The sequence below is a fragment of the Trachypithecus francoisi genome, unplaced genomic scaffold (genome assembly GCF_009764315.1).
Source record: "Trachypithecus francoisi isolate TF-2019V2 unplaced genomic scaffold, Tfra_2.0 Lachesis_group12, whole genome shotgun sequence".
Taxonomy (NCBI): Eukaryota; Metazoa; Chordata; class Mammalia; order Primates; family Cercopithecidae; genus Trachypithecus; species Trachypithecus francoisi.
The window spans coordinates 108,045,444-108,068,192 of NW_022681457.1; the positions used below are offsets into that span (position 1 = coordinate 108,045,444).

At 53.8% G+C, this 22,749-nt stretch overlaps 1 protein-coding gene across 1 annotated transcript in view; it reads right to left on the minus strand.

Moving 5' to 3' along the window:
• The window catches only part of CROCC (ciliary rootlet coiled-coil, rootletin), a 57,492-nt gene extending 34,750 nt beyond the window's left edge, over positions 1-22,742 (minus strand). Inside the window, 15 exon segments of the mRNA XM_033228886.1 lie at positions 4,486-4,651; positions 4,654-4,714; positions 5,430-5,504; positions 5,507-5,597; positions 6,077-6,152; positions 6,820-6,926; positions 7,696-7,932; positions 14,136-14,242; positions 15,067-15,232; positions 15,314-15,375; positions 15,454-15,537; positions 15,630-15,815; positions 20,185-20,339; positions 21,849-21,984; positions 22,571-22,742. Coding sequence (XP_033084777.1) covers positions 4,486-4,651; positions 4,654-4,714; positions 5,430-5,504; positions 5,507-5,597; positions 6,077-6,152; positions 6,820-6,926; positions 7,696-7,932; positions 14,136-14,242; positions 15,067-15,232; positions 15,314-15,375; positions 15,454-15,537; positions 15,630-15,815; positions 20,185-20,339; positions 21,849-21,984; positions 22,571-22,630 — 1,769 coding nt within the window. The 5' untranslated portion in view covers positions 22,631-22,742.
• Positions 22,743-22,749: the final 7 nt, after the last annotated feature.

Genomic DNA, 22,749 nt, shown 5'->3' on the forward strand with positions numbered 1-22,749 from the left:
ACCACGCCCAGCTAATTTTTGTATTTTTGGTAGAGACAGGGTTTCACCGTGTTAGCCAGTATGGTCTCAATCTGACTTTGTGATCCACCCACCTCCCAAAGTGCTGGGATTACAGGTGCAAGGCACCGTGTCCAGCAATTTTTTTTTTTTTTTTTTTAGACGGAGTCTCACTCTGTCATCCAGGCTGGAGTGCAGTGACATGATCTCGGCTTGCTGCAACGTCCACCTCCAGACTTCAAGCGATTCTCCTGCCTCAGCCTCCCAAGTAGCTGGGATTATAGGCGCCTATCACCACGCCCAGCTAATTTTGTATTTTTACTTAGAAGCGGGGTTTCACCATGTTGACCAGAATGGTCTCAAACTCCTGACTTGAGGTGATCTGCCCACCTCAGCCTCTCAAAGTGCTGGGAAGACAGGCATGAGTCACCACACCGGCCCTAATTTTTTTATTTTTTACTTTTATTTTTATGTATATATTTTTTTGACACAGACTTTCACTGTTGTTGCCCGGACTGGAGTGCAATGGCATGATCTCGGTTCACCACAAACTCTGCCTCCCTGGTTCAAGCGATTCTCCTGCCTCAGCCTCCCAAGTAGCTGGGATTACAGGCATGTGCCACCACTGACGGCTAATTTTGTATTTTTAGTAGACAGGGTTTCTCCATGTTGGTCAGGCTCATCTCAAACTCCTGATCTCAGGTGGTCTTCCCGCCTTGGCCTCCCAAAGTGCTGAGATTACAGGCGTGAGCCACTATGCCCGGCCCATTTATTTTATTTTTAATAGAGATGGGGTTTTGTCATGTTGGCCAGGGTGGTCTCAAACTCTTGACCTCCAGTGATCCATTCGCCTTGACCTCTCAAAATGCTGGGATTATAGGCGTGAGCCACCGTGCCCAGTTGACAATGTGCTGTTAAGTAAAACACACCCAGCCTGAATTTTCCCTTTTTAAAACTTTTAATTAAATTTTAATACAGCCAGGGACAGTGGCTTATGCCTGTAATCCCAGCAATTTGGGAGGCTGAGGTGGGAGGAGTGTTTGAAACTAGGAGTTCAAGACCAGCATGGGCAACACAGCGAGACCCCCATCTCTACATTTCGCAGAATGTGAAATGGGACGCTTGCTGTGAATACAACTACTTAAAAAGACCTTCTCCTTTCCAGGCATGGAAAACCTCAGTTTACTCTCACATGGACCTGAATTCCCACTCTGCCACCCCCAGCCACACACGGTGTACGAGTCTGAGCGAGTCTCTCAAGCTTACAACAGAGTTCCAAATTGCATGAGTTTGACAGGAAGACTAAATGACAGAGTACATAAAAACACTCGGCCAAGAGCCTGGCACACAGTAGGTGTGGAGGAAACGTTTGCTATCTCACTGCCAGGAAACACAATGGGAAGGAAAACCAGTGCCCTAAATGAGTTAGGATGGGCAGATGAGGCTGTGAGAAGGCACTGTCTTTTTATTTCTATTTTTCAAACTTTTCATAAGATCGTTACGTTTATGAAGAGGAAAACCAAACAACAAAATATCAAAAACAACCTGGCAGCTAAGTGGATAATTTCTTGTCTTAAAAATCTTCAAGGTGCCAAGAATGGTGGCTCATGCCTGTAATCCAGCACTTTGGGAGACCAAGGTGGGTGAATCACCTGAGGTCAGGAGTTCGACACCAGCCTAACCAACATGGTGGAACCCCATCTGTACTAAAAATATAAAAATTAGCCAGGCATGGTGGCGGGCACCTGTAATCCCAGCTACCAGGAGGCTGAGGCAAGAGAATCACTTGAACCCGGGGAGGTGGAGGTTGCAGTGAGCCAAGATCATGCCATGGGCAATAAGAGTGTGGAAAAAAAAAAAAAAAAAAAAAGAAGTGGATAATTTCTTGTCTTAAAAATCTTCAAGGTGCCTGGCGTGATGGCTGACACCTACAATCCCAGTATTTGGGAGGCCGAGATGCGTGGATCATTTCAGCTCAAGAGTTAGAGATCAGCCTGGGCAACATGTCAAAACCCCGTCTCTGCAAAAAACAGAAAAATTAGCCAGGCATGGTGGTGTGTGCCTGTAGTCCCAGCTACTTGGGAGGCTGAGGTGGGAGGATCACTTAGGCCTAGGAGGTGGAGGTTGCAGTGAAGTGAGATCACACCACTGCACTCCAGCCTGGGTGACAGAACAAGACCCTGTCTCAAATTAAAAGAAAAAAAAATCTTCAAGGCCAGGCATGGTGGCTTATGCCTGTAATATCAGCATTTGGGGAGGCTGAGGCAGTGTAATCGCTTGAGGCCAGAAGTTTGAGACCATCCTGAGCAACACAGTAAGACCCCACTTCTAAAATAAAAATAATAAAAAATAAAAATAAAATTAAAAAACTCCAAGAAGGCCGGGCACGGTGGCTCAAGCCTGTAATCCCAGCACTTTGGGAGGCCAAGGCGGGTGGATCACGAGGTCAGGAGATCAAGACCATCCTGGCTAACATGGTGAAATCCCGTCTCTACTAAAAATACAAAAATTAGCCAGACATCGTGGTGGGCGCCTGTAGTCCAGCTACTCGGAGGCTGAGGCGAGAGAATGGCGTGAACCCGGGAGGCGGAACTTGCAGTGAGCTGAGATCCGGCCACTGCACTCCAGCCTGGGCGACACAGCGAGACTCTGTCTCAAAAAAAAAACAAAAAAAACCAAAAAACTCCAAGAAATACAGTCCAGAATAGTGCTGTCAATAGAATTCTCTGACATGACAGAACGTTCTATGGCCACGTATGCTTGATGAATGCTTGAAATGTGGCTAGGGCAACTAAAAAACTGAATTTTCTTCTATTTTCTCCTTTTTTGTTTTTTCAGATGGAGTCTCAACCTGTCACCCAGGCTGGAGTACAGTGGTGTGGTCTCAGCTTACTGCAAGCTTTGTCTCCCAGGTTCACACCATTGTCCCACCTCAGCCTCCCAGTAGCTGGGACTACAAGTGATCGCCACCATGCCCAGCTAATTTTGTTTTTGTATTTTTGGTAGAGACGGGGTTTCACCGTGTTAGCCAGGATGGTCTCGATCTCCTGACCTCGTGATCCGCCCACCTCGGCCTCCCCAAGTGCTGGGATTACAGGTGTGAGCCAACGCAACCAGCCCTTTTTTTTTTTTTTTTTTGAGACGGAGTCTTCCTCATCTCCTAACCTGGAGTGCAGTGGCATGATCCTGGCTCATTCCAACCTCCGCCTCCGGGGTTCAAGTGATTCTCCCACCTCAGCCTCCCAAGTAGCTGGGATTACAGGAGCATGCCACCATGCCTGGTTAATTTTTGTATTTTTCGTAGAAACAGGGTTTCACCATGTTGGTCAGTCAGCTGGGTGTGAGCCACCACACCCAGTCTGAATTTTCACTTTTTAAAATTTTAATTAAATTTTAAAAGAGCCAGGCACAGTTTCTTATGCCTGTAATCCCAGCAATTTGGGAGGCTGAGGAGGGAGGAGTGTTTGAAGCCAAGAGTTCAAGACCAGTGTGGGCAACATAATGACATCCCCCCGCCCATCGCTACAAAAAATTTAGAAATGTTGGGGACTTGTCTAGCATCCTCAGGGATGAGATCAGAGTTGCTTAGGAACCCGGGGAGGTGAGGTCTCAGAGGGTGGTGAGGGCACAGAGGAAGGGAGTGGAAACCTAACTCTCAGGCATCGGTCCCCTACCCTTCCCCAGGCCAGGCCCAGGCCCTGGCCCCCAACTAGGGACAGTTGGGAGGTAGAGGTGGGAGGATCGCTTGAGTCTGGGAGTTCCAGGCTACAGTGAGCTGTGATGGAGCCATTGTGCCCCAGCCTGGGAAATAGAGCAAGAGTGTGACTCAAAACAAAGCAAAACAAAACAAAACAAAACTGAATAATAAAAAATAAATGTTGGCCAGGCACGGTGGCTCATGCCTGTAATCCCAGCACTTGGGAGACGGAAGAGGGTGGATCACGAGGTCAGGAGTTCAAGATCAGCCTGGCCAAAATGGTGAAACCCCATCTCTACTAAATATACAAAAAAAAAAATAGCCGGGCGTGGTGATGGGCACCTGTAATCCCAGCTACTCGGGAGGCTGAGGTGAGAATTGCTTAAACAAGGGAGGCGGAGAATGCAATGAGCCGATATCACACCACTGCACTCCAGTCTGGGCGACAGAGCGAAACTCCGTCTCAAAAAAAAAAAAAAAAAAAAAAAATTGGCCGGGCGGGCTGGCGGGCGCCTGTAGTCCCAGCTACTTAGGAGGCTAAGGAAGGGTAATAGGTGAACCCGGGAGGCGGAGCTTACAGTGAGCCAAGATCGCACCACTGCACTCCAGTGTGGGCGACAGAACGAGACTCCATCTCATAAATAAATAATAAAATAATAAATAACATGTTAATAGGCATATGCAGCTCAGGGCGACTATATTAGTGCAGACCACACGCATAAGGCTCAACTGGTGTTATGCCCAGACGCTGATTTATTCTTCAGCACCCCCAGCTCAGACCTCCCTGGCACCTGCTCAGGAGCTCCTTGGCACTCCGCAGCCGCTGCACCTCGCGCTGGGCGTCCTCCTGGGCCTGCATGGCGCAGTAGGTCTTTTCCCGCAGGCGCTGCAGTTGTTCCTCTAGGGCCCGCCGCTCACTCTCGCTGTCGCTAAGCTGCTTCCGCAGGGTGCCCAGACCTGGCTTGCCTCATAGCGCCCACCATGTTCTGAGGCGTGGGGATCACAGAGTCTACGGGGGTCCTGGGAGGCCTCCAGAGCCCACCTACTCTCTTCTGGTTCCAGGGATACACACTAGCCTACGCTAGGCGGGGTCCAGGGCCTGGACCTGGCCTGGGACAGGATAGGGGCCTAGGCCTGAGAGCCACACTTCCGCTCCCCTACTATGTGCCCTCACCACCCTCTGAGTCCTCACCTCCCTGGGGTCCCGGACAATTCCTGTCCAACTCCCCCGGATGCGAGACAAACCCCCAGGCCCCTTCGTCTCCTGGGTTCTGACCCCACCCCCAGGGCTCCCAGGCCCCTCCCCTTTGCATCCTGGTTCCACTCTCAGACCCCTCCCTACCCTGGCTCTGCCCCTAGTTCCCGAGCTCCTCTCATCCTAGGCTCTGATTCCCCTTGCTAGAACTTTTCCCAGAATCCTGGCTCTGTATGACCAGGGACATGTCTCCCTCTCTACCATGACCCTAACACTGCGGCAGTCTCCTCCCTCCACCAGCTGCCCAAGCACCCCCACCTCTGGGCTCGGCTTCACCGCAAGCTCTCGGCCACCTCCTTCGGGGTCACGACACCCTCAGACACTATTTCTCAGGGCTCTGGCTGCACCCTGCGGCGCTCAGACTCCTCCTCCGGACCCGCCCCCGCTCCCTCTCCCACCCCGACCCGGAGGGCGCGAGCCCCTTCCCCCTCCCGCCCCCGGGCCTCTGGCTGCGCCCAGAACCCTCAAGCCCCTTCCTACCTGGACCTGCAGCTGGCACTTGTGCAGGGCGGAGTGGATTAGGGCGAGCTTGGAGGAGTCTGAGCAGGCTGGGGAGAGGGGCCTCGGCGGGGTGAACGACCTCGGCCTGGCTAGGAGCGCCGCGGTGGGGACGGGGTCCACTGGCCCGAGAGCCCCCGCAGGCTCTCACTGGGGGACACTTGGAGACGCTCAGCTGGACGCGGCTCTCAACAAAGCACAGGATGGCCTGAGGGGAGGGGAGGGAGGCAGAAGGAGGCCGCAGAGTTAGGAACCGCGGGGTGAGCTGGTAAAGATGCCCAGGCGAGGCTGGGGGCCGCCTCATTCCAAATGCTGCCTCCTACAAGAAGCCTCCCTGATTTCACCTCCTCCACTAGCTCAGTTCTCAGCTCGCAGCTGAGGCCTCCGATTTATTGCGAAGACATCATTGGCGTTGCTCACAGGTGGGCTCCACAAGGGCCGTGCCTCCCCTCTGACACTGGGGGTTCCCCAGGGCAGGGGCCGGGTGAGCTAGCAGGGGTGCTGAGCAGCTACAGCCTGGGCTCCAGGCCCCCACCCATTTGCAGTTCAGTCCCAGGTCAACGAAAGGCGTGGTGGGGGAGCCCAGGACTGCCTGGCAGGGCCCTGTCTTCCTGCCTCTCTGGGCTCACAGCTGTGCCAGGTCCCTTAGGATCTGCTGTAGCCCCTCTCCGTCCTCTGTCTCCAGGGCCGCCTGCTCCTGTAGCCCCCATGGATTCCTGGAGTGCGGTTAGGGAGACAAAGGGTGGTCCAGGTTCTGTCTTATCTGAAACCTCCCTTTCCCTTCCCTCCCTGGCTCACCACTGACCAGGTGGCCTCTGAAGCCATGTCCATAGGCCAGCCACCTGGCCCGAGGGGCAGCAAGCCCGAGGCCCTCACTGAACAGACCAGGCCCAGAGAAGAGCTGTGTCCTGCCCCATGTCACACAGTCAACTGGAGGACAGCTGGACCTAGAACCCAGGCCAGGCCCCACACAGAGGGGTGACCAAACCAGGCTGTACCCTGGGGTAGTGAGTGTCCCACTGGTGGGGGAGGGGGAGTAGCTGGGTTGCCAGAGGCAGCATCTGGACCTGGAGAGCGCGGATGGGAGTTCAAGTCCCGACTCTCCTGCTTACTGGCTCTGAGACTGGACAAGCATTTCCCCTCTTGGGCCTCAGTTTCCCCATCTGTGTCATGAGGATTACGCTACAGGGCTGCTGGGGGGAAGAAATGGGATGGGGGAGGTGAGTGTGCTTACCACGAAGACTGCACACCTGTGAGACCTGAACCTGAGTGTGAGTGGGATGCTGGGGGTGGCCCAGGCAGCCCAGCCCTAAGCCTGCGTCCATGGATCTGGCCAGTACCCCATCCCACCCTGCCACATCTCAGGGGCGGCTGCGTCTCACCAGGGCCTCAAGCTTCTCGGTGATGTCCTTGTTGACCTGATCCTTCTCCAGATTCTGCTTCTGAAGACGCTCCACTGCCAGGCCCAGCTCTGTCACTCTGGAGTTGGGGGAGCAACAGAGGTGAATAGGGGACCACCCCTGCCTCTCAAATCCACTAGCTCTGTGTCCACCACGCTTCTCCAAACCCGAGGCAGGGACCCTAACATCCACCTCCCTGGCTGTGTGACCTTAGGCAAGTCCCGGCTCCTCTCTAGACCTCACACTTCTCATCTGTGAAAGAGGAATGAGCTTCCCACCAGCTTTATCTCATGGGAAAGCACTTGAGGACTTGTCCAGGGGGCAGGAGTAAGGGGCACAAGTTCTTTTTTTGTTTTGTTTTTTTTGAGACGGAGTTTCCCTCTGTCATCCAGGCTGGAATACAGTGATGTGATCTTGGCTCACTGCAACCTTCACATTCTGGGTTCAAGCGATTCTCCTGCCTCAGCCTCCCTCATAGCTGGGATTACAGGCATGTGCCACCACACCTGGCTAGTTTTTGTATTTTAGTAGAGACAGGTTTTGCCTGTTGGGCAGGCTGGTCTTGAGCTCCTGACCTCAGGTAATCCCCCCACCTTGGCCTCCCAAAGTGCTGGGATTACAGGTGTGAGCCACCACACCCGGCCACAAGTTCTGTCATCAGAAGCTAAGCTGTTTGTGATACACACTGGGCAAGTGCCTTCGGAACCTCAGTGGGGTGCCTGGGAAGACTGGCTGAGCTCACAGAGGAAGGCCCTGTGCCTAGTGAACAGAAACTCCCTTCTCCCCAACCCTCCAGTTTTACCTTCTGCAGGGATGCCTGCCTTGTGCGGCACCCACCAGGTACCCACCTGGCACTGAGGTCAGCCTTGTCCAGGTCGCTTTGCATCTGCTGCTGGGCCAGGTCCTTCTCGCGGAGCACCTTGTCCTGCAGCTGCTCCTCCAGCTGGGCCTGCAGCAGGGCCTGCTTCTCCAGGGCTGCCTCGGTCTGGCTCTCTGCCAGCCGCAGGCCCGTGCTCACTCCCAGGCTTGCCTCCTGGACAGCTCATGATGTCCGGGCCAGCTCCCCTCCCAGCTGCAGCAGGTCCCTTGGGGAGAGAGCACAGGCTGGCGATGGGATGGGGCTCGCTCCCAACTACAAATTAAAACTATGCTGGGGCCAGGCGTGGTGGCTCACACCTGTAATCCCAGCACTTTCTTGGGAGGCCGAGGCAGGCAGATCACCTGAGGTCAGGAGTTTGAACCAGCCTGGCCAACATAGTAAAACCCCATCTCTACTAAAAATACAAAAATTGGTGGGGCATGGTGGCACCCGCCTGTAATCCCAGCTACTTGGGAGGCTGAGGCAGAATTGCTTGAACCCAGGACATGGAGACTGCAGTAAGCCGAGATCATGCCACTGCACTCCAGCTTGGACAACACAGCAAGACTGCGTCTCAAAAAAATAAATAAAATAAAAATAAAAATATATTAGGCTGGGTGCAGTGGCATGCACCTGCAGTTTCAGCTATGTGGGAAGCTGAGGCAGGACTGCTTGAGCCCAGGAGTTTGAGGCCAGCATGACAAACACAGTGAGACTCCATCTCAAAAACAAAAGAGGAAGAAAAAAAAAAACAACAACAAACCCTACACTGGGATGCCATTTGTCCACTATCAGATTGGGGAAAAAAAAAAAAAAGGGTCACATAATACACAGGGAGGGGTTTTGGGGTAACAGGAGCTCCCCTACACAGCTGGTATGAGGGTGAGTACAACCACAAGGGAGGGCACTGGGGAAGAGTTCCGAAAACTATGCATGCATAGGACCTTCCCACCAGCTCCTCCTCTAAGAACGTATCCAAAGATATACCCCAGCACAGAGGAGATGGCTTGTGGACAAGGAGGTTCACTGTAGCATTGCTCGTGTAAAAAATCCTGGTGACAACCTGAATGTCTATCAAAAGGGGACTGCTACTAAGTACATGATGGTGCATCTATTCAGTGGAACACTCTGTGGTCAAAGAAAACCCGTGAAAAAGTTCCTCCTGGTCTGACACAGAGTCACTTCCCAGTTAAAACTGGTAGGTGAGGAAAGCGTCTTCAAGAACTATGAAGATGAAATTTTACCAGGCGTAGGCCGGGCGCGGTGGCTCAAGCCTGTAATCCCAGCACTTTGGAAGGCCGAGACGGGCGGATCACGAGGTCAGGAGTTCGAGACCATCCTGGCTAACACGGTGAAACCCTGTCTCTACCAAAAAAATACAAAAAAAGCTAGCCGGGCAAGGTGGCTGGCGCCTGTAGTCCCAGCTACTCGGGAGGCTGAGGCAGGAGAATGGCGTAAACCCGGGAGGCGGAGCTTGCAGTGAGCTGAGATCCGGCCACTGCACTCCAGCCCGGGCGACAGAGCAAGACTCCGTCTCAAAAAAAAAAAAAAAAAAGAAATTTTACCAGGCGTATATACAAAAAAGTGTGCATGTGTCTGTGTGTGTGTGTGTGTGTGTGTGTGTGTGTGATCTGCTTTATTTGATTATATAAGATAACCCTGGAAGGTCACTTAAGAAACTGATAGGCCAGGCGCGGTGGCTCACGCCTATAATCCCAGCACTTTGGGAGGCCGAGGTGGGAGGATCACCTGAGGTCAGGAGTTCGAGACCAGTCTGGCCAACATGGCGAAACGCCGCCTCTACTAAAAATACAAAAATTAGTTGGGTGTGGTGGCTCATGCCTGTAATCCCAGCTACTTGGGAGGTGGAGGTGGGAGAATCGCTTGAACCTGAGAGATGGAGGTTGCAGTGAGCCAAGATCGTGCCACTGCACTCCAGCCTGGGAGACAGAGGGAGACTCTATCTCGAAAAAAAAAAAAAAAAAGAAACTGATAATGCGTCTCATAGTAACTTGGTGGCCAAAAGAAAAAAGAAAAAAGAAAAAAATTGTGTATATAAAAAGAAAAACAAGCTGATAATGCTGCTTACCTCCAAGGAGGGAAGGGGAACATCTGGGGTCAGCGGGGAGAGGGAGCCGTTTTACTGTGTACCGTTTTGAAATGTGAACCTTGTGAACACGTGACTTAATCAAAAGTAAAATATAAAAATATTAAAAGGCTACTTAAAAATTTTGTTTTTGGCCGGGCGCGGTGGCTCAAGCCTGTAATCCAGCACTTTGGGAGGCCGAGACGGGCGGATCACGAGGTCAGGAGATCGAGACCATCCTGGCTAACACTGTGAAACCCCGTCTCTACTAAAAAAATACAAAAAACTAGCCGGGCGAGGTGGCGGGCGCCTGTAGTCCCAGCTACTCGGGAGGCTGAGGCAGGAGAATGGCGTGAACCCGGGAGGCGGAGCTTGCAGTGAGCTGAGATCCGGCCACTGCACTCCAGCCCTGGCGACAGAGCGAGACTCCGTCTCAAAAAAAAAAAAAATTTTGTTTTTGTTTTTTTTTTTTTTTTTTTTTTTTTTTTTTTTTTTTTTTTTTTTTTTTTTTGAGACGGAGTCTCGCTCTGCCGCCCAGGCTGGAGTGCAGTGGCCGGGTCTCAGCTCACTGCAAGCTCCGCCTCCCGGGTTCACGCCATTCTCCTGCCTCAGCCTCCCGAGTAGCTGGGACTACAGGCGCCCGCCACCTCGCCCGGCTAGTTTTTTGTATTTTTAGTAGAGACGGGGTTTCACAGTGTTAGCCAGGATGGTCTCGATCTCCTGACCTCGTGATCCGCCCGTCTCGGCCTCCCAAAGTGCTGGGATTACAGGCTTGAGCCACCGCGCCCGGCCTTGTTTTTGTTTTTTTTGAGATGGAGTCTCTTCTGTCGCCTAGGCTGAAGTATAGTGGTGTGATCCTGGCTCACTGCAACCTCTTCCTCCCCGGTTTAAGTGATTCTCCTGCTTCAGCCTCCCAAGTTGCTGGAATTACAGACATACGTCACCACATCCAGCTAATTTTTGTATTTTTAGTAGAGACAGGGTTTCACCATGTTGGCCAGGTTGGTCTTGAACTCCTGACCTCAGGTGATCCACCTGCCTCAGCCTCCCAAAGTGCTAGGATTTACAGGCATGAGCCACCACGCCTGCCCTTAAAAATGTATTTTAAGGCCAGGCATGGTGGCCCATTTCTGTAATTCCAGCACTTTAGGAGGCCGAGGCAGGTGGATTGCTTGAGTCCAGGAATTTGAGACCAGCCTGGGCAATATAGCAAGACCCTATCTCTAAAAAAAAAAAAAAAAAAAATTAGCTGGGCATAGTGGTGCACACTTATTGTCCCAGCTACTTGGGAGGCTGAGATGGGAGGATCACTTGACCCTGGGAGGTCAAGCCTAACGTGAGTTGTGATTGTGCCACTGCACTTCAGCCTGGGCGACAGACAGACACTGTCTCAAAAAAAAAAAAAAATGTATTTTAAGTCGGTAATACAGGTTAAATCCTTTCCTTTCCTTCCCTGAATGAACTGTACCACTGGTTATCCGATAGTAAGCAGGGAAAGTGCCTCATTCCAGAATTCTAATTAATATACAAAGGAGTGACTAAATGAGAAGCTCATAGTTTTGCAGCCTCTGATGAGTGGGTTGGATCTCGAAAAGAGAGACACCAGGCGTAGGGACATTCCGATGGAAGAATACATTCTACTTATGGAGTCTTGATTAAAAAAAAAAAAAAGAAAGAAAAGCAAGCAGAAGAACCTGAATCTGACCTAGCTTTAGATCCAACATCCAATTTACAGGAAATACATGGGATAAAGAACCATGTTAATTGACACCATAAGGATGCAACCAGCAAAATCCAGACCATGAGAATCTCCAAGGACAATTGGCCCAGTGTCCTGAACAAGTAAGTTAAAAGGAACTTAAAAGACAAAGCAGGGGCCGGCACAGTGGCTCGGTCTTGTAATCCCAGCTCTTTGGCAGACCAAGGTAGGTGAATCACCTGAGGTCAAGACCAGCCTGGCCAAAATGGTGAAGCCCCCATCTCTACTAAAAATACAAAAGTTAGTTGGGTGTGGTGGCACACGCCTGTAATCCCAGCTACTCAGGAGGCTGCAGCCATAGAATTGCCGAACCCGGGCGGGCGCGGTGGCTCAAGCCTGTAATCCCAGCACTTTGGGAGGCCGAGACGGGCGGATCACGAGGTCAGGAGATCGAGACCACCCTGGCTAACACGGTGAAACCCCGTCTCTACTAAAAAAAAATACAGAAAACTAGCCGGGCGAGGTGGCGGGCGCCTGTAGTCCCAGCTACTCGGAGGCTGAGGCAGGAGAATGGCGTAAACCCGGGAGGCGGAGCTTGCAGTGAGCTGAGATCCGGCCACTGCACTCCAGCCTGGGCAACAGAGCGAAACTCCGTCTCAACAAAAAAAAAAAAAAAAAAAAAGAATTGCCGAACCCAGGAGGCGGAGGTTGTAGTGACTTAAGATGGCGCCACTGCACTGCAGCGTGGGCAACAAAGCGAGACTCCATCTCAAAACAAAAAAAAGACAAAGCAACCATTCACATTTTGTGAATGTCTATGGATCTGGATTCAAACAAATTGTAAAGAAAACACTAAAGCAAGACTATCTGTGAATTTTTTTTTTTTTTTTTTTTGAGACAGAGTTTCACTTTGTCACCCAGGCTGGAGTGCAGTGGTGTCATCTTGGCTCACTGAAACCTCTGCCTCCTGGGTTCAAGCGAGTCTGGTGCCTCAGCCTCCCCAGTAGCTAGGATTACAGGCTTGTGTCACCACGCCTGGATAATTTTTGTATTTTTAGTAGAGATGGGGGTTTCACCATGTTGGCCAGGCTGGTCTCGAATTCCTGACTTCAGGTGATCCGCCTGCCTCGGCCTCCCGAAGTACTGAGATTATAGGCGTGAGCCACTGTACCTGGCCTATCTGTGACATTTATGAGACATATGGAAAATCTAGACACTGGCTATTTGATGATATTAAGAAAAGATTATTAAACCAGGTGTGTGTAATCCCAGCACCAAAGGAGGTCAAGGCAGGAGGATCACTTGGGCTCAGGAGTTCAAGACCAGCCTGGGCAACAAAGTGAGACCTCAACTCTACAAGAAATAAAAAATCAGCAAGCCTGGTGGCATGCACCTGTGGTCCCAACTGCACAGGATCTGAGGTAGGAGGATTGCTTGAGACCAGGAGGCATAAAGAAAAGAAAAGATTACTAACTAAAATGTTTTTAATGCACTAAATGAAACACCTTGGTCCCCTGCCTTGGGGCTCTCTCCACAGCCTCCCCGACACTACTGTTGAGCTGACTGCTCACACCGATCAGACGCCCCTGTTCAAACATCAGGCAGGGCCAAGCTCCCCGCTGAGGCAGGCTCTCCTTTCCCTGTACCAGTGCTTCGTTGCAACCCCCCTGGCTGCCATGGGCTCCCACCTCCCTGCCTTTGCTCATGCCTTGCTTCTGCTTGGAGTGCCTGCTGCTCTGCTTCAACCCTACCCATTCCTTGAGGCTCTGAGCAAATTCCATCTCCACAAAACGGTTTTTCTGACCTCCCAACCCCTCCCATCCTTCTGAGCCTCCAGGACATTCCCTCTGTCCCATGTACATATCACTGACCACTCGCTTCCTTAGTCTACAATTTTGGGGATCTACGTCTCTTCATCCCTAGAGGCTGTGAGGTCCTTGGTTGCAAAGCTGAATATTCTAGTGGGTTTAAATCAGGAACTTCGGCCTGGTGCGGTGGCTCATGCCTATAATCCCACCACTTTGGGAGGCTGAGGCTGGCGGATTGCCTGAGCTCAGGAGTTCGAGACCAGCCTGGGCAACATGGTGAAACCCCGTCTCTACTAAAAGACAAAAAAAAAATTAGCCAGGCGTGGCGGCATGCCCGTTATCCCAGCAACTCAGGAGGCTGAGGCAGGAGAATTCCTTGAACCCAGGAGGTAAGAGGTTGCAGTGATCCAAGATCGTGCCACTGCACTCCAGCCTGGTGACAGAGCGAGATTCCGTCTCAAGAAAAGAAAAATCAGGAACTTCAAACTCTGACTCAGCCACTTAGGTACTACTGTGTGACCTCAGGAAGATCACTCAACCTCTCTGTGCTTCAATGTCCTCATGTGTAAAATGGGAATGAACACAGTTCCTACTTCACAGGGAAGCTATGAATATTAGTTGAAATAAAATATACAAAGAGTCTAGCTCAGAGTAAACATCTAATAAATGCTGACTGCCATGACCGTGGTAATGGTTATTACAAGTTGCCTCTGTGTCCTCACACGCCCTTGTGCACAGTAGGTGCACTGAGTTGAACTGACATTCAACTGAGTTGAGTTGGATGTAAAGAGCAGGGCTGGCTCTCAGCTGCTGCCCCGTCCCCGGCCAGGCCTCACCTCTCAGTGAACATCTTCACCTCGCTGACCAGCCGCCGGAACCCCACTACCTGCCTCCAGAGGAGGAGCAGGCGACTGTGCTCGTTGCTGAAGTAGGCGTTGAAAGACTGGAGGGAAGACATGCCGAGGGAAGGGTTGGGGTGAGAGCAGGTTTACCACCTCCCCCAGCTTCCCCCATCTCCGACCATTCCAGGAGGCACCACCGTTCAAGGGAGCGGGTCTTCCTGTGGGCCTGTGCACAGAGTTGTGTCCCAGCAGCCACGCTCAGCCTCCCAAGCCTCATGACTCCCTCCTGCACAGGGACCTGGCTTTCAAGTCCTCTTTTGGCTGCAAGAGGCAGCAAGGAAGGGAAAAAATGCAAGGGACCTAGCTTTGCCTCTCAGCTGCCAGTTGCATGACTGTGGGCAGGTTACTCAACCTGTCTTTATTTATTTTGAGACAGAGTCTTGCTCTGTTGCCCAGGATGCAGTGCAGTGGCACGATCTCTTAGCCTCCTGAATAGCTAGGATTACAGGTGCGTGCCACCATGCCCGGCTATTTTTTATATTTTTAGTAGAGATGGGGTTTCACCATGTTGGCCAGACTGGTCTCGAACTCCTGACCTCAGGTGATCCACCTGCCTCAGCCTCCCAAAGTGCTGGGATTACAGGCGTGAGCCACAGCAACCGGCTTTAACCTCTCTTTATAATCAGGAGAATGACAGCACCTACCACATGCTGTTATCACAAGGAATAAAGGTCAATGCACACCATGCACATGGTACATGCTACGCATCGATAAAGACCAGCTATTGTGATGATGGCTATTTACTTCTGCTAACATGCTCCCTTGGACAGTGCTCCCTCTCCCTCTCCAGGCTTCTGAATCCTCCCTCCTCTGCAGCGCACCTTCCCCTTGGGTCAAGCTGGCCTCCCTCTACCCCTATGCCCACCTCCTCCTCACGCCTCCATGCTGCCTCCCGCTGCTCCAGCTCCTTGCGGCTGCGTGCCCAGTCGCTGGTCACCTTTCGTATGTCCTCACTCAGAGCCTGGTTGGCCAAGCCTGCCTGGTCAAGCTGTTCTTGGAGCATGGCATTCACCTGGGCCAGACTGGCACTCCTGAATGGGGCACAGGGGATCAGCAGGCACTCGCCTAGGGGGCCATCCTGCCAGCCCTGGCCCTCCCTGCTGCACCCTCACCTCTGCTGCTCCTCCTCCAGCCGAATGAGGGCGCTCTCCAGGTCTTGGCTGTGTTCTTTGTCCTGGGTGGGAGAAAGGCTAAAGCATCAGGCTGGGCAGGTAGAGGGCAGGGCCTGCCCCTGCCCCACCCTGGCACCCACCCTCAGTCGCTGCTGCTCCAACTCTCTAGATCTCTCCAGGAGCTGCTGCTCCAGTTCCAAGCACCTCTTCTTGTACTGGAGAATCTGGGGATAGGGAGCTGATGGTGAGCCCCAGGGGTTGGGGCAGGGCAAAGTGAACATGTGGGAGGGCAGGAGCAGGAGTGGGTGGCCCTGACCTTGCCCTGCAGCTGCTGCACAAGCTGGGCCTGCCACTACTGGCCCTCCTAGTAGGCCTGCAGCTTGCGTCGGTAGGAGGCCTGCTCCTCCTGCAGCTGCCTCGGCAACTCCACGCTCTGCCGAACCAGCCCCCTGGGCTCCTGTGTCACCAGCTCCCCAGACTCCAGCCGCATAGTCTGCTCCAGCTGCAGGGAAGGGCCGTGGGTGAGAGTCCTGGGCCTCCTGGGAAGGCAGGCTCAGGCCTCTGTAGGGGACACCAGGCTGGGCCCAGACCCACAATGCCTCGTAGGCTGATAGTCTGGCACCCTGGGGAGCAGGCACATGTGGGCAAGCCCAGGGGCAGTGCACATGTGCAGGGGGTGATGCAGCCATGCACAGACATGCAGATGGGGCATGCATGGACACATGCAGGTGAGCCCACAAACCCAAACCATGTAGGCAAAGCTCAAAGGTGCACCTGGGATCAACCTCAGGGGCCTCAGTACACCAGGTGCCTGTCCTCCAGAACACTCAGCCCTGTCGTGGTTTCTGTTTATTACATTGATGCCTGTGTCTCCCCACCACGCCCCCACCCCAATGTGAGCTCAGGAAAGCCTGGATTTTTTGCTCCTCAGTGTATCTTAGTACTAGAATGGTGGCTGTGGTACTGCATGGCTCACGCTCAGTAAAATATTTGCTGTGATGGTGAATTAATGGCATGAGCTCATGGGAATATATTCAAAACAGAGGTGTCAATCCACCTATGCATATCTGAGCTTAAAGATATGCACACAATAACACATACAGGCAACCTCAAACATCCCCAGGGGGACAGGAATGAACCCCCTCAAATATACAGCATTAAGATTTGTAAGAGATGCGCACAGATGTTGCCCTATACAGCGCCTGTATATTAATGCCACCTTCTGGCTGGGTGCAGTGGCTCACGCCTGTAATCCCAGCACTTTGGGAGGCCAAGGTGGGTGGATCACTTGAAGTCAGGGGTTCGAGACCAGCCTGGACAACATGATGAAACCCCGTCTCTACTAAAAATACAAACATTAGCCGGGCGTGGTGACATGCACCTGTAATCCCAGTTACTCAGGAGGTTGAGGCAAGAGAATCGCTTGAAGCTGGGAGGCGGAGGTTGCAATGAGCCAAGATCACGCCACTGCACTCCAGCCTGGGCAACAGAGCAAGACTCCATCTTTATTTATTTTTATTTTATTTTACTGAGACAGTCTCGCGCTGTCTCCTGGGCTGGAATGCAATGGCGCAATCTTGGCTCACTGCAACCTCTGTCTCCCAGATTCAAGGAATTCTCCTGCCTCAGGCTCCCAAATAGCTAGAACTACAGGTGCGTGCCACCACGCCTGGCTAATTTTTTGTATTTTTAGTAGAGATGGGGTTTCACTATGTTGGCCAGGCTGATCTCGAACTCCTGACCTCGTGATCTGCCCTCCTCAGCCTGCCAAAGTGCTGGGATTACAGGCATGAGCCACAATGTCCAGCCCAAGACTCCGTCTTAAAAAATAAAAAATAAAAAAGGCCCCCTTCGTCCTCACCTCAGGAAAGCCTCTGCTGCTGCCGCCCTTCCTCCACCCCCAGGCAGCTCCCATCCCCTGCATCCTCAGACCCCTGTGGGCTCTGGCTGCCCCTACCAGCCATGGAACCCTCTCAACTCCCTTAAGGTACCTGCTGGCCCCTGATCTTCCCCATTTGTTGGGGGAAAGAGAGGTGAAGGAGGAGCAGGGCAGTGTGAGAGCGCACAGTGGCTCGGGGGCACCCAGCAGGGACAACACCCCAGCCCAGCTGACTCTGACACTAGCCCCGCACTCACCATCTGTGGGTGCGGGTTACACTGCACATTCTGTGAATTGGAGTGCTTTTGTGTGGCCTGGTTTTAGGGTCTTGCTATGTTGTTTGTGGCATGTTTTGTGCATCTGTGTGTCTCTGTGTGGGGCCCGGCGTGGCCCGTGTCGTGTCCACACTGCACATCTGTGTGAAGCAGGTACTGTTTGCCTCTGGGACACAGAGGGGTTCAGGCCGTTGCCGGGTTCTCCTCCCCTTTCTCCAATGCTCAGAACCAGAGCCAGGACCCTCTCGGCCACACCTCACCCCTTTCCACAAACTTCACCCTGCACAAAACAGCCTTTCAATTTTACTTGCAATTCAAAAGGGAAGGAGGCTGCCACTAAGCCAGAGATGAAAGAAGTTGACTGTTTCCCCTAGCAACCGCTGCCCTCGGACCGCCATTCAATTTACTCTTTCCAGGTTGCTATGGACACGAGGGAGCCCGGGGGTCTGTCCTCTGGAGCCAAGGGAGGCGTGGCCACTCCCTCCTTTCCATTCTCGGCTGCGCCTACACCTGCTTCTCAGGGACAGCAAGAAGGGGGGACCCCCATAGGGGGCCTGAGGTCCTTTCTTGGCCGGGAGGTGGCCTCTGGGAGTTCCTCAGTTTCCCTGCAGGACATGCAGTCAATAAGACACAGACCTGACCCTCCCTCCACTCCCCACGCCAGGGGTGCTGCAGGTTTGGAAAGATCACAACAATCTCGCTGACTGCCCCCCAACCCAGCCCACCATGCCAGTGAGGGCCGCAGGGGCAGGCACTTGCCACCTGTGGCCATGGGGACAAGGGGGTGGCAGGGAAAGAATGTTGCCCAACTGCAGAGCCCTGGACCAACGGTCTCATCCCAGCACCACCACTGACCTTGGGCCTATCATGCCCCCTCTCCAGGACGGACTTTTCCTATCTGTGATAAGGTGATCTCCAGGCTCTGAAGTTCTCTGGGGACCCACCCTCCAGGAAGGGCCTTTGCAGTCATTCCTGTTCCGCCCCTCCCTCCAGGTGGGGCCTCATTCAAACCATGGTGGATAGAGGACAACTGAAGCAGTGGGCACCCTCTGCGTGCCATTTGGGGCCCCCTTAGCCACAGGAGGGAGCTTTCCACACTAACCCAGACCCCCTGTGCTGCAGTCCCAGCCCCAGCTGCTGTGTCCCAGCAGAGGAGGAACCTGTCAACTCCCACCTCTTCCCTTCCTTGCCAACTGGGGGCAGGGCCAGCTTCAGAAGGTGGCATTTAAGAGGCAGGCCCTGGGGGTGTGGCACTGTGCCATGCATGGGCCAAAAGAAAAGGGAGGGCTGGCTCAGAGCCCCATCACCACTGACAATGCAAGACTGGGGCCAGCATGCCCTACACACCCGCTGCAGACCCTGGGAAAACTAGCTCTCCACTGTCCTGATGCTAGGGGCCACTGCGGGCCGCCTACCCGGCTCCTCTACAAGTCCCAACTCGTCGGGGGTTTGTCCAGCCCCCGTGTCCCAAGACATGGACACGCCCCACAGTCACACATAGGAACACACACCCTCCTCCCAGGGCGGGCTCCAGCCTGGACAAGCCCAGCTCAGGGGTCCCACGCCAACCCTAGCTCTGCCACTACCACACCAGGGGACCCTGGGCCAGCCCCTGCCTCTCTGGGTCCCTTCCAACTTTGCCAGCTGTGCCCTGAAATCCCTAGTCCAGAGTCTCTTCCCGTATGTAGGAAACAAAACTTCAGAACTTTGGTTCTAGACTGGGTTAGTCTAGAAACCAGAGCCCCAGGGCTGCGAGTTGGAAGACCTGGTGTCTAGCCTTAACCGGCTGTGTGCCCCAGCACGGTGCTTCCCCTCCCTGAGCTTCTGTTTTCTCCTTTGTTAAATGGGATCATAATGGTCCCGAACTTGGTGTATTAAATGTGAAACACTCAGCACGAACCTGGCACACAGTAGGCACTCAATAAACAGTAGCTACTATTAATACGTTATTGCCACCTGCATGCCTCCCATCTGCATACATACACTCGGTCCCACTTGCAACTCCCTTACAATCTTCAGCCACCACCAACTTCCCAGGGTCACCTCCCGGCCACCTGGAGGCCCAAAGCAGACAGTGCATCAAGAGCATCCCGCACCCCTGGCACCGGCTCACACCCAGCTCCCGCCCCAGGCCGTGGGACCCCCACAAGCCTGCAGCACGGGTGATGTGAAACCTGCCTGGACATGAAGACAGGCCTGCTTCTCCTTCCTTCCCTGCCTGGAACCCATTCCAATAGGCAGTGGCAGCAGGTCTTGTGGCTGCCCCAGATGGCCTGCAGAACACCGCAGATGCCCACACCAGCCTCGAGCCAGCATCCAGCCACCGCCTCAGCCCCAAGGCCCGTGGCAATGGTAGCACAGGGAGATGCCCAGAAACTCAAGGGGCAGGAATCTCTAGGGATCTCGTTCTGTGTCCCGCACTCCTAACAGGCCTGGGACAGATGGGAACAAAATGCCCCTATGCCAGGCACTTTATTCTATTATTTCCTATTATTCACACAACTCCACGTCCCATTACAATCCCCACTACAGAAAACAGGCTTGAAGAATGTAGTGATTTGTTCAACGCCACTCAAGGTGGCAGAGCCTCAATCCAAGCCCAGGCCAACCTGACATCGGGGCCCATCTTTTGCCCCGTGTGTGGGCCTGGTCTAGATGCCTCCATGCCCTCAAACCAGGGGAGCCCTGGCCTAGCCCACCACCTGGGCAGCACCCACCCTCTCGCTGACCGCGTTGTACTTAATGGCGAGTTCATCGCGCTCGGCACGGCACTGGGCCAGCAGGTCCTCCACCCGGGACAGCTCCTGCTGCAGCAGCTGGTTCTCCTCCTGCAGTGACAGCAGCGATGCCATCTCCGTGGCTGGCAGCGGGACTGGCAAGGGACAGTGGGCACATGGTTGGCTTCTGGGTCCAGTGGGACATCCTCCCACCATGGGGAGGGCAAGAAAACCATCCAGGCTCCTGGGATGAGCCCAGGTGGGAATGGCTGCAGCATTAGGCCTGCAAGCAGAGCTGAGAACAGGGAGGAAGGCAAGGAGGGGATACAAAGCTGGACATAAAGTGAACACAGCTCCAGCTAAAGTGTGGCCCAGCAGGTTTTGGAGGTGCAGGAGAGAGGCCCAGTCCAGGAGCCAGGAGACCCCTGAGTTCTTGCTCCCTCCTTTTCCAATTACTATTCTTCTCTGGGGCCTGTTTTACTTATCTGTAAAATGGGTGGGGCGGGCGCGGACTCACACCTGTAATCCTAGCACTTTGGGAGGCGAGATGGGAGGATCACCTGAGGTCATGAGTTTGAGACTAGCCTGGCCAACATGGCGAAGTCCTGTCTCTACTGAAAATACAAAAATTAGTTGGGCATGGTGGTATATGCCTGTAGTCCCAGCTACTTGGGAGGCTGAGACAGGAGAATCACTCGAACCCGGGAGGCGGAGGTTGCAGTGAGCCGAGATTGCACCACTGCACTCCAGCCTGGGCAACACAGCGAGACTCTGTCTCAAAAACAAAAAAGGTAGAATAGTAACCAGATCCTCCCAGAAAAGCATCAAAGCTGCGCTCAAGGGAAGAGCTTCATGGAACTTTAAAGGCTAGGACTCAGGATAGCGTAAGTCAGGTTGTGAGGAGGAGGAGAAAGAGAGAAGAGGGAAAGAAAGGCCAGCGGGAGAAGCGGGGTTGTCCACCTCCTGTGGGTTTCCCTTCTACCCTGGGAGAACTGGACATAGGCCCCAGGTGTCAGGGTGAGGGTCCCCGGAGTCTCTCTCTGTCTGGGGCTCCAGGGCACCAACATCCCTGGTGCTCCCAAGGAGGGGGCCCGTCTGTAGCTTGTCAGTTGAACAGAGACAATGGTTAGAACACCAAAACGCCATCACGGAGAGCTTCCAGCACACCAGCTGCAACTGACTGTGCCCTTCCCAGACCCTCAAGCCACATAACGACACCATGTGTGCCACCCGCTGAGAGAAGCAGGGACCATCCGCCTTCCTGCCCAGTGGGAAATGCATGGACAGAGCCATCCACTCAGACTTCTGCAAAACCCTGGTCTGAGCTGAGCTGCCCTCTCCCTATATCTTGGGTTCAACCAGCTCACACCTTCCCGGTAGGAATATGGGATTTGGGGTTCACATCTTTGCAGCAGGCTACAGGCAAGCATGGAGGGGATGCTCAGCCCTTCCTTCTAGTTGCACCACATGCGAAATAAATCTGGACAAATTACATCCCTGAGCCTCTGTTTCCTCATCTGTAAAATGGGTTCTTCCGTCATAAGGTTGTGCCTGCCCCACAGCGAGTTACAGTCATGATCATCATGGTGACTGCTCAGGAAAGGGACATGCAAAGACGTAAAATGTGGGTGGTGTCTGTGGAGGGGAGCGGATGGGGGTGGCACCTGGGCTCTCAGGCTGGGAGAGGTTGCAGGTGACAATCTCCCTGATGCGGGCAGGCAGGCTGGTGGTCTGAGCGTTCTGGGCCAGTTCCCGCATGCCCAAGCCCTTCTCCTGGCACAGGACGCTGCTCTCCAGTGTCTGTGGGAAAAGCGAGAGGGTCTTCAGGGGACCTGGGACCCAGGACTCCCTGGCCTCAGGGAGGAGAGCCGCAAAGTCCTACTGCCCAAGATGTGGGTCCCCAGGAGCCCCCTCAAGCTGGAGTGAAGCCTGGGAATTAGAATCCAAAAAATCCCCGTGGGAGGAGCCTCTTGTGCGCTCCCCGCCCCTGGAAGAAGGCCACCCAGGGCCAGAGATGTGAACCAAACCCCACAGGCAACTCCCAAACCCCACTGAGGCAGTCCAGTGTTGGGGGCTCCAATCTGGCTCCAACCCTAGATGGATGAGGATCCGGCTATGCCAGAGGTCCCCTGAACCCCAAAATCTGGAAGTAGGGACCCCCCTTCTCCCAATGCAGGGCACTGGGATGAGGGAGCCACAGCAGGTGCACCCTCTGTGTACCTCTGCCCCCCGTCTTGCCAGGAACTGCAAGCGGGGGCCCCTTATGCCCCCCCACCACCACACCTCTTCCACCCCTTGACCCCCAAGTCGTACACACCTCTCACCACTCCTGCTAAGTCCACACTACCCTGCCCCAGACAGGGTGGGCACAGCCCCCAGGACCCACCTGGATAACCGTCTCTAGTGTCAGCTCGACCTCCTGTGCCCCCGCCAGCCCCAAGCTCATGGAGGGAAGGCTGTGGGCACCCCTCCAGTCCCCTTCTCCAGGACCCCAAGACTAGCTCAGTCAGCAGGCGCCACAGCCAGGCTGCTGTGCTGAGCACCAGGCAGATTAAGCTTAAATCC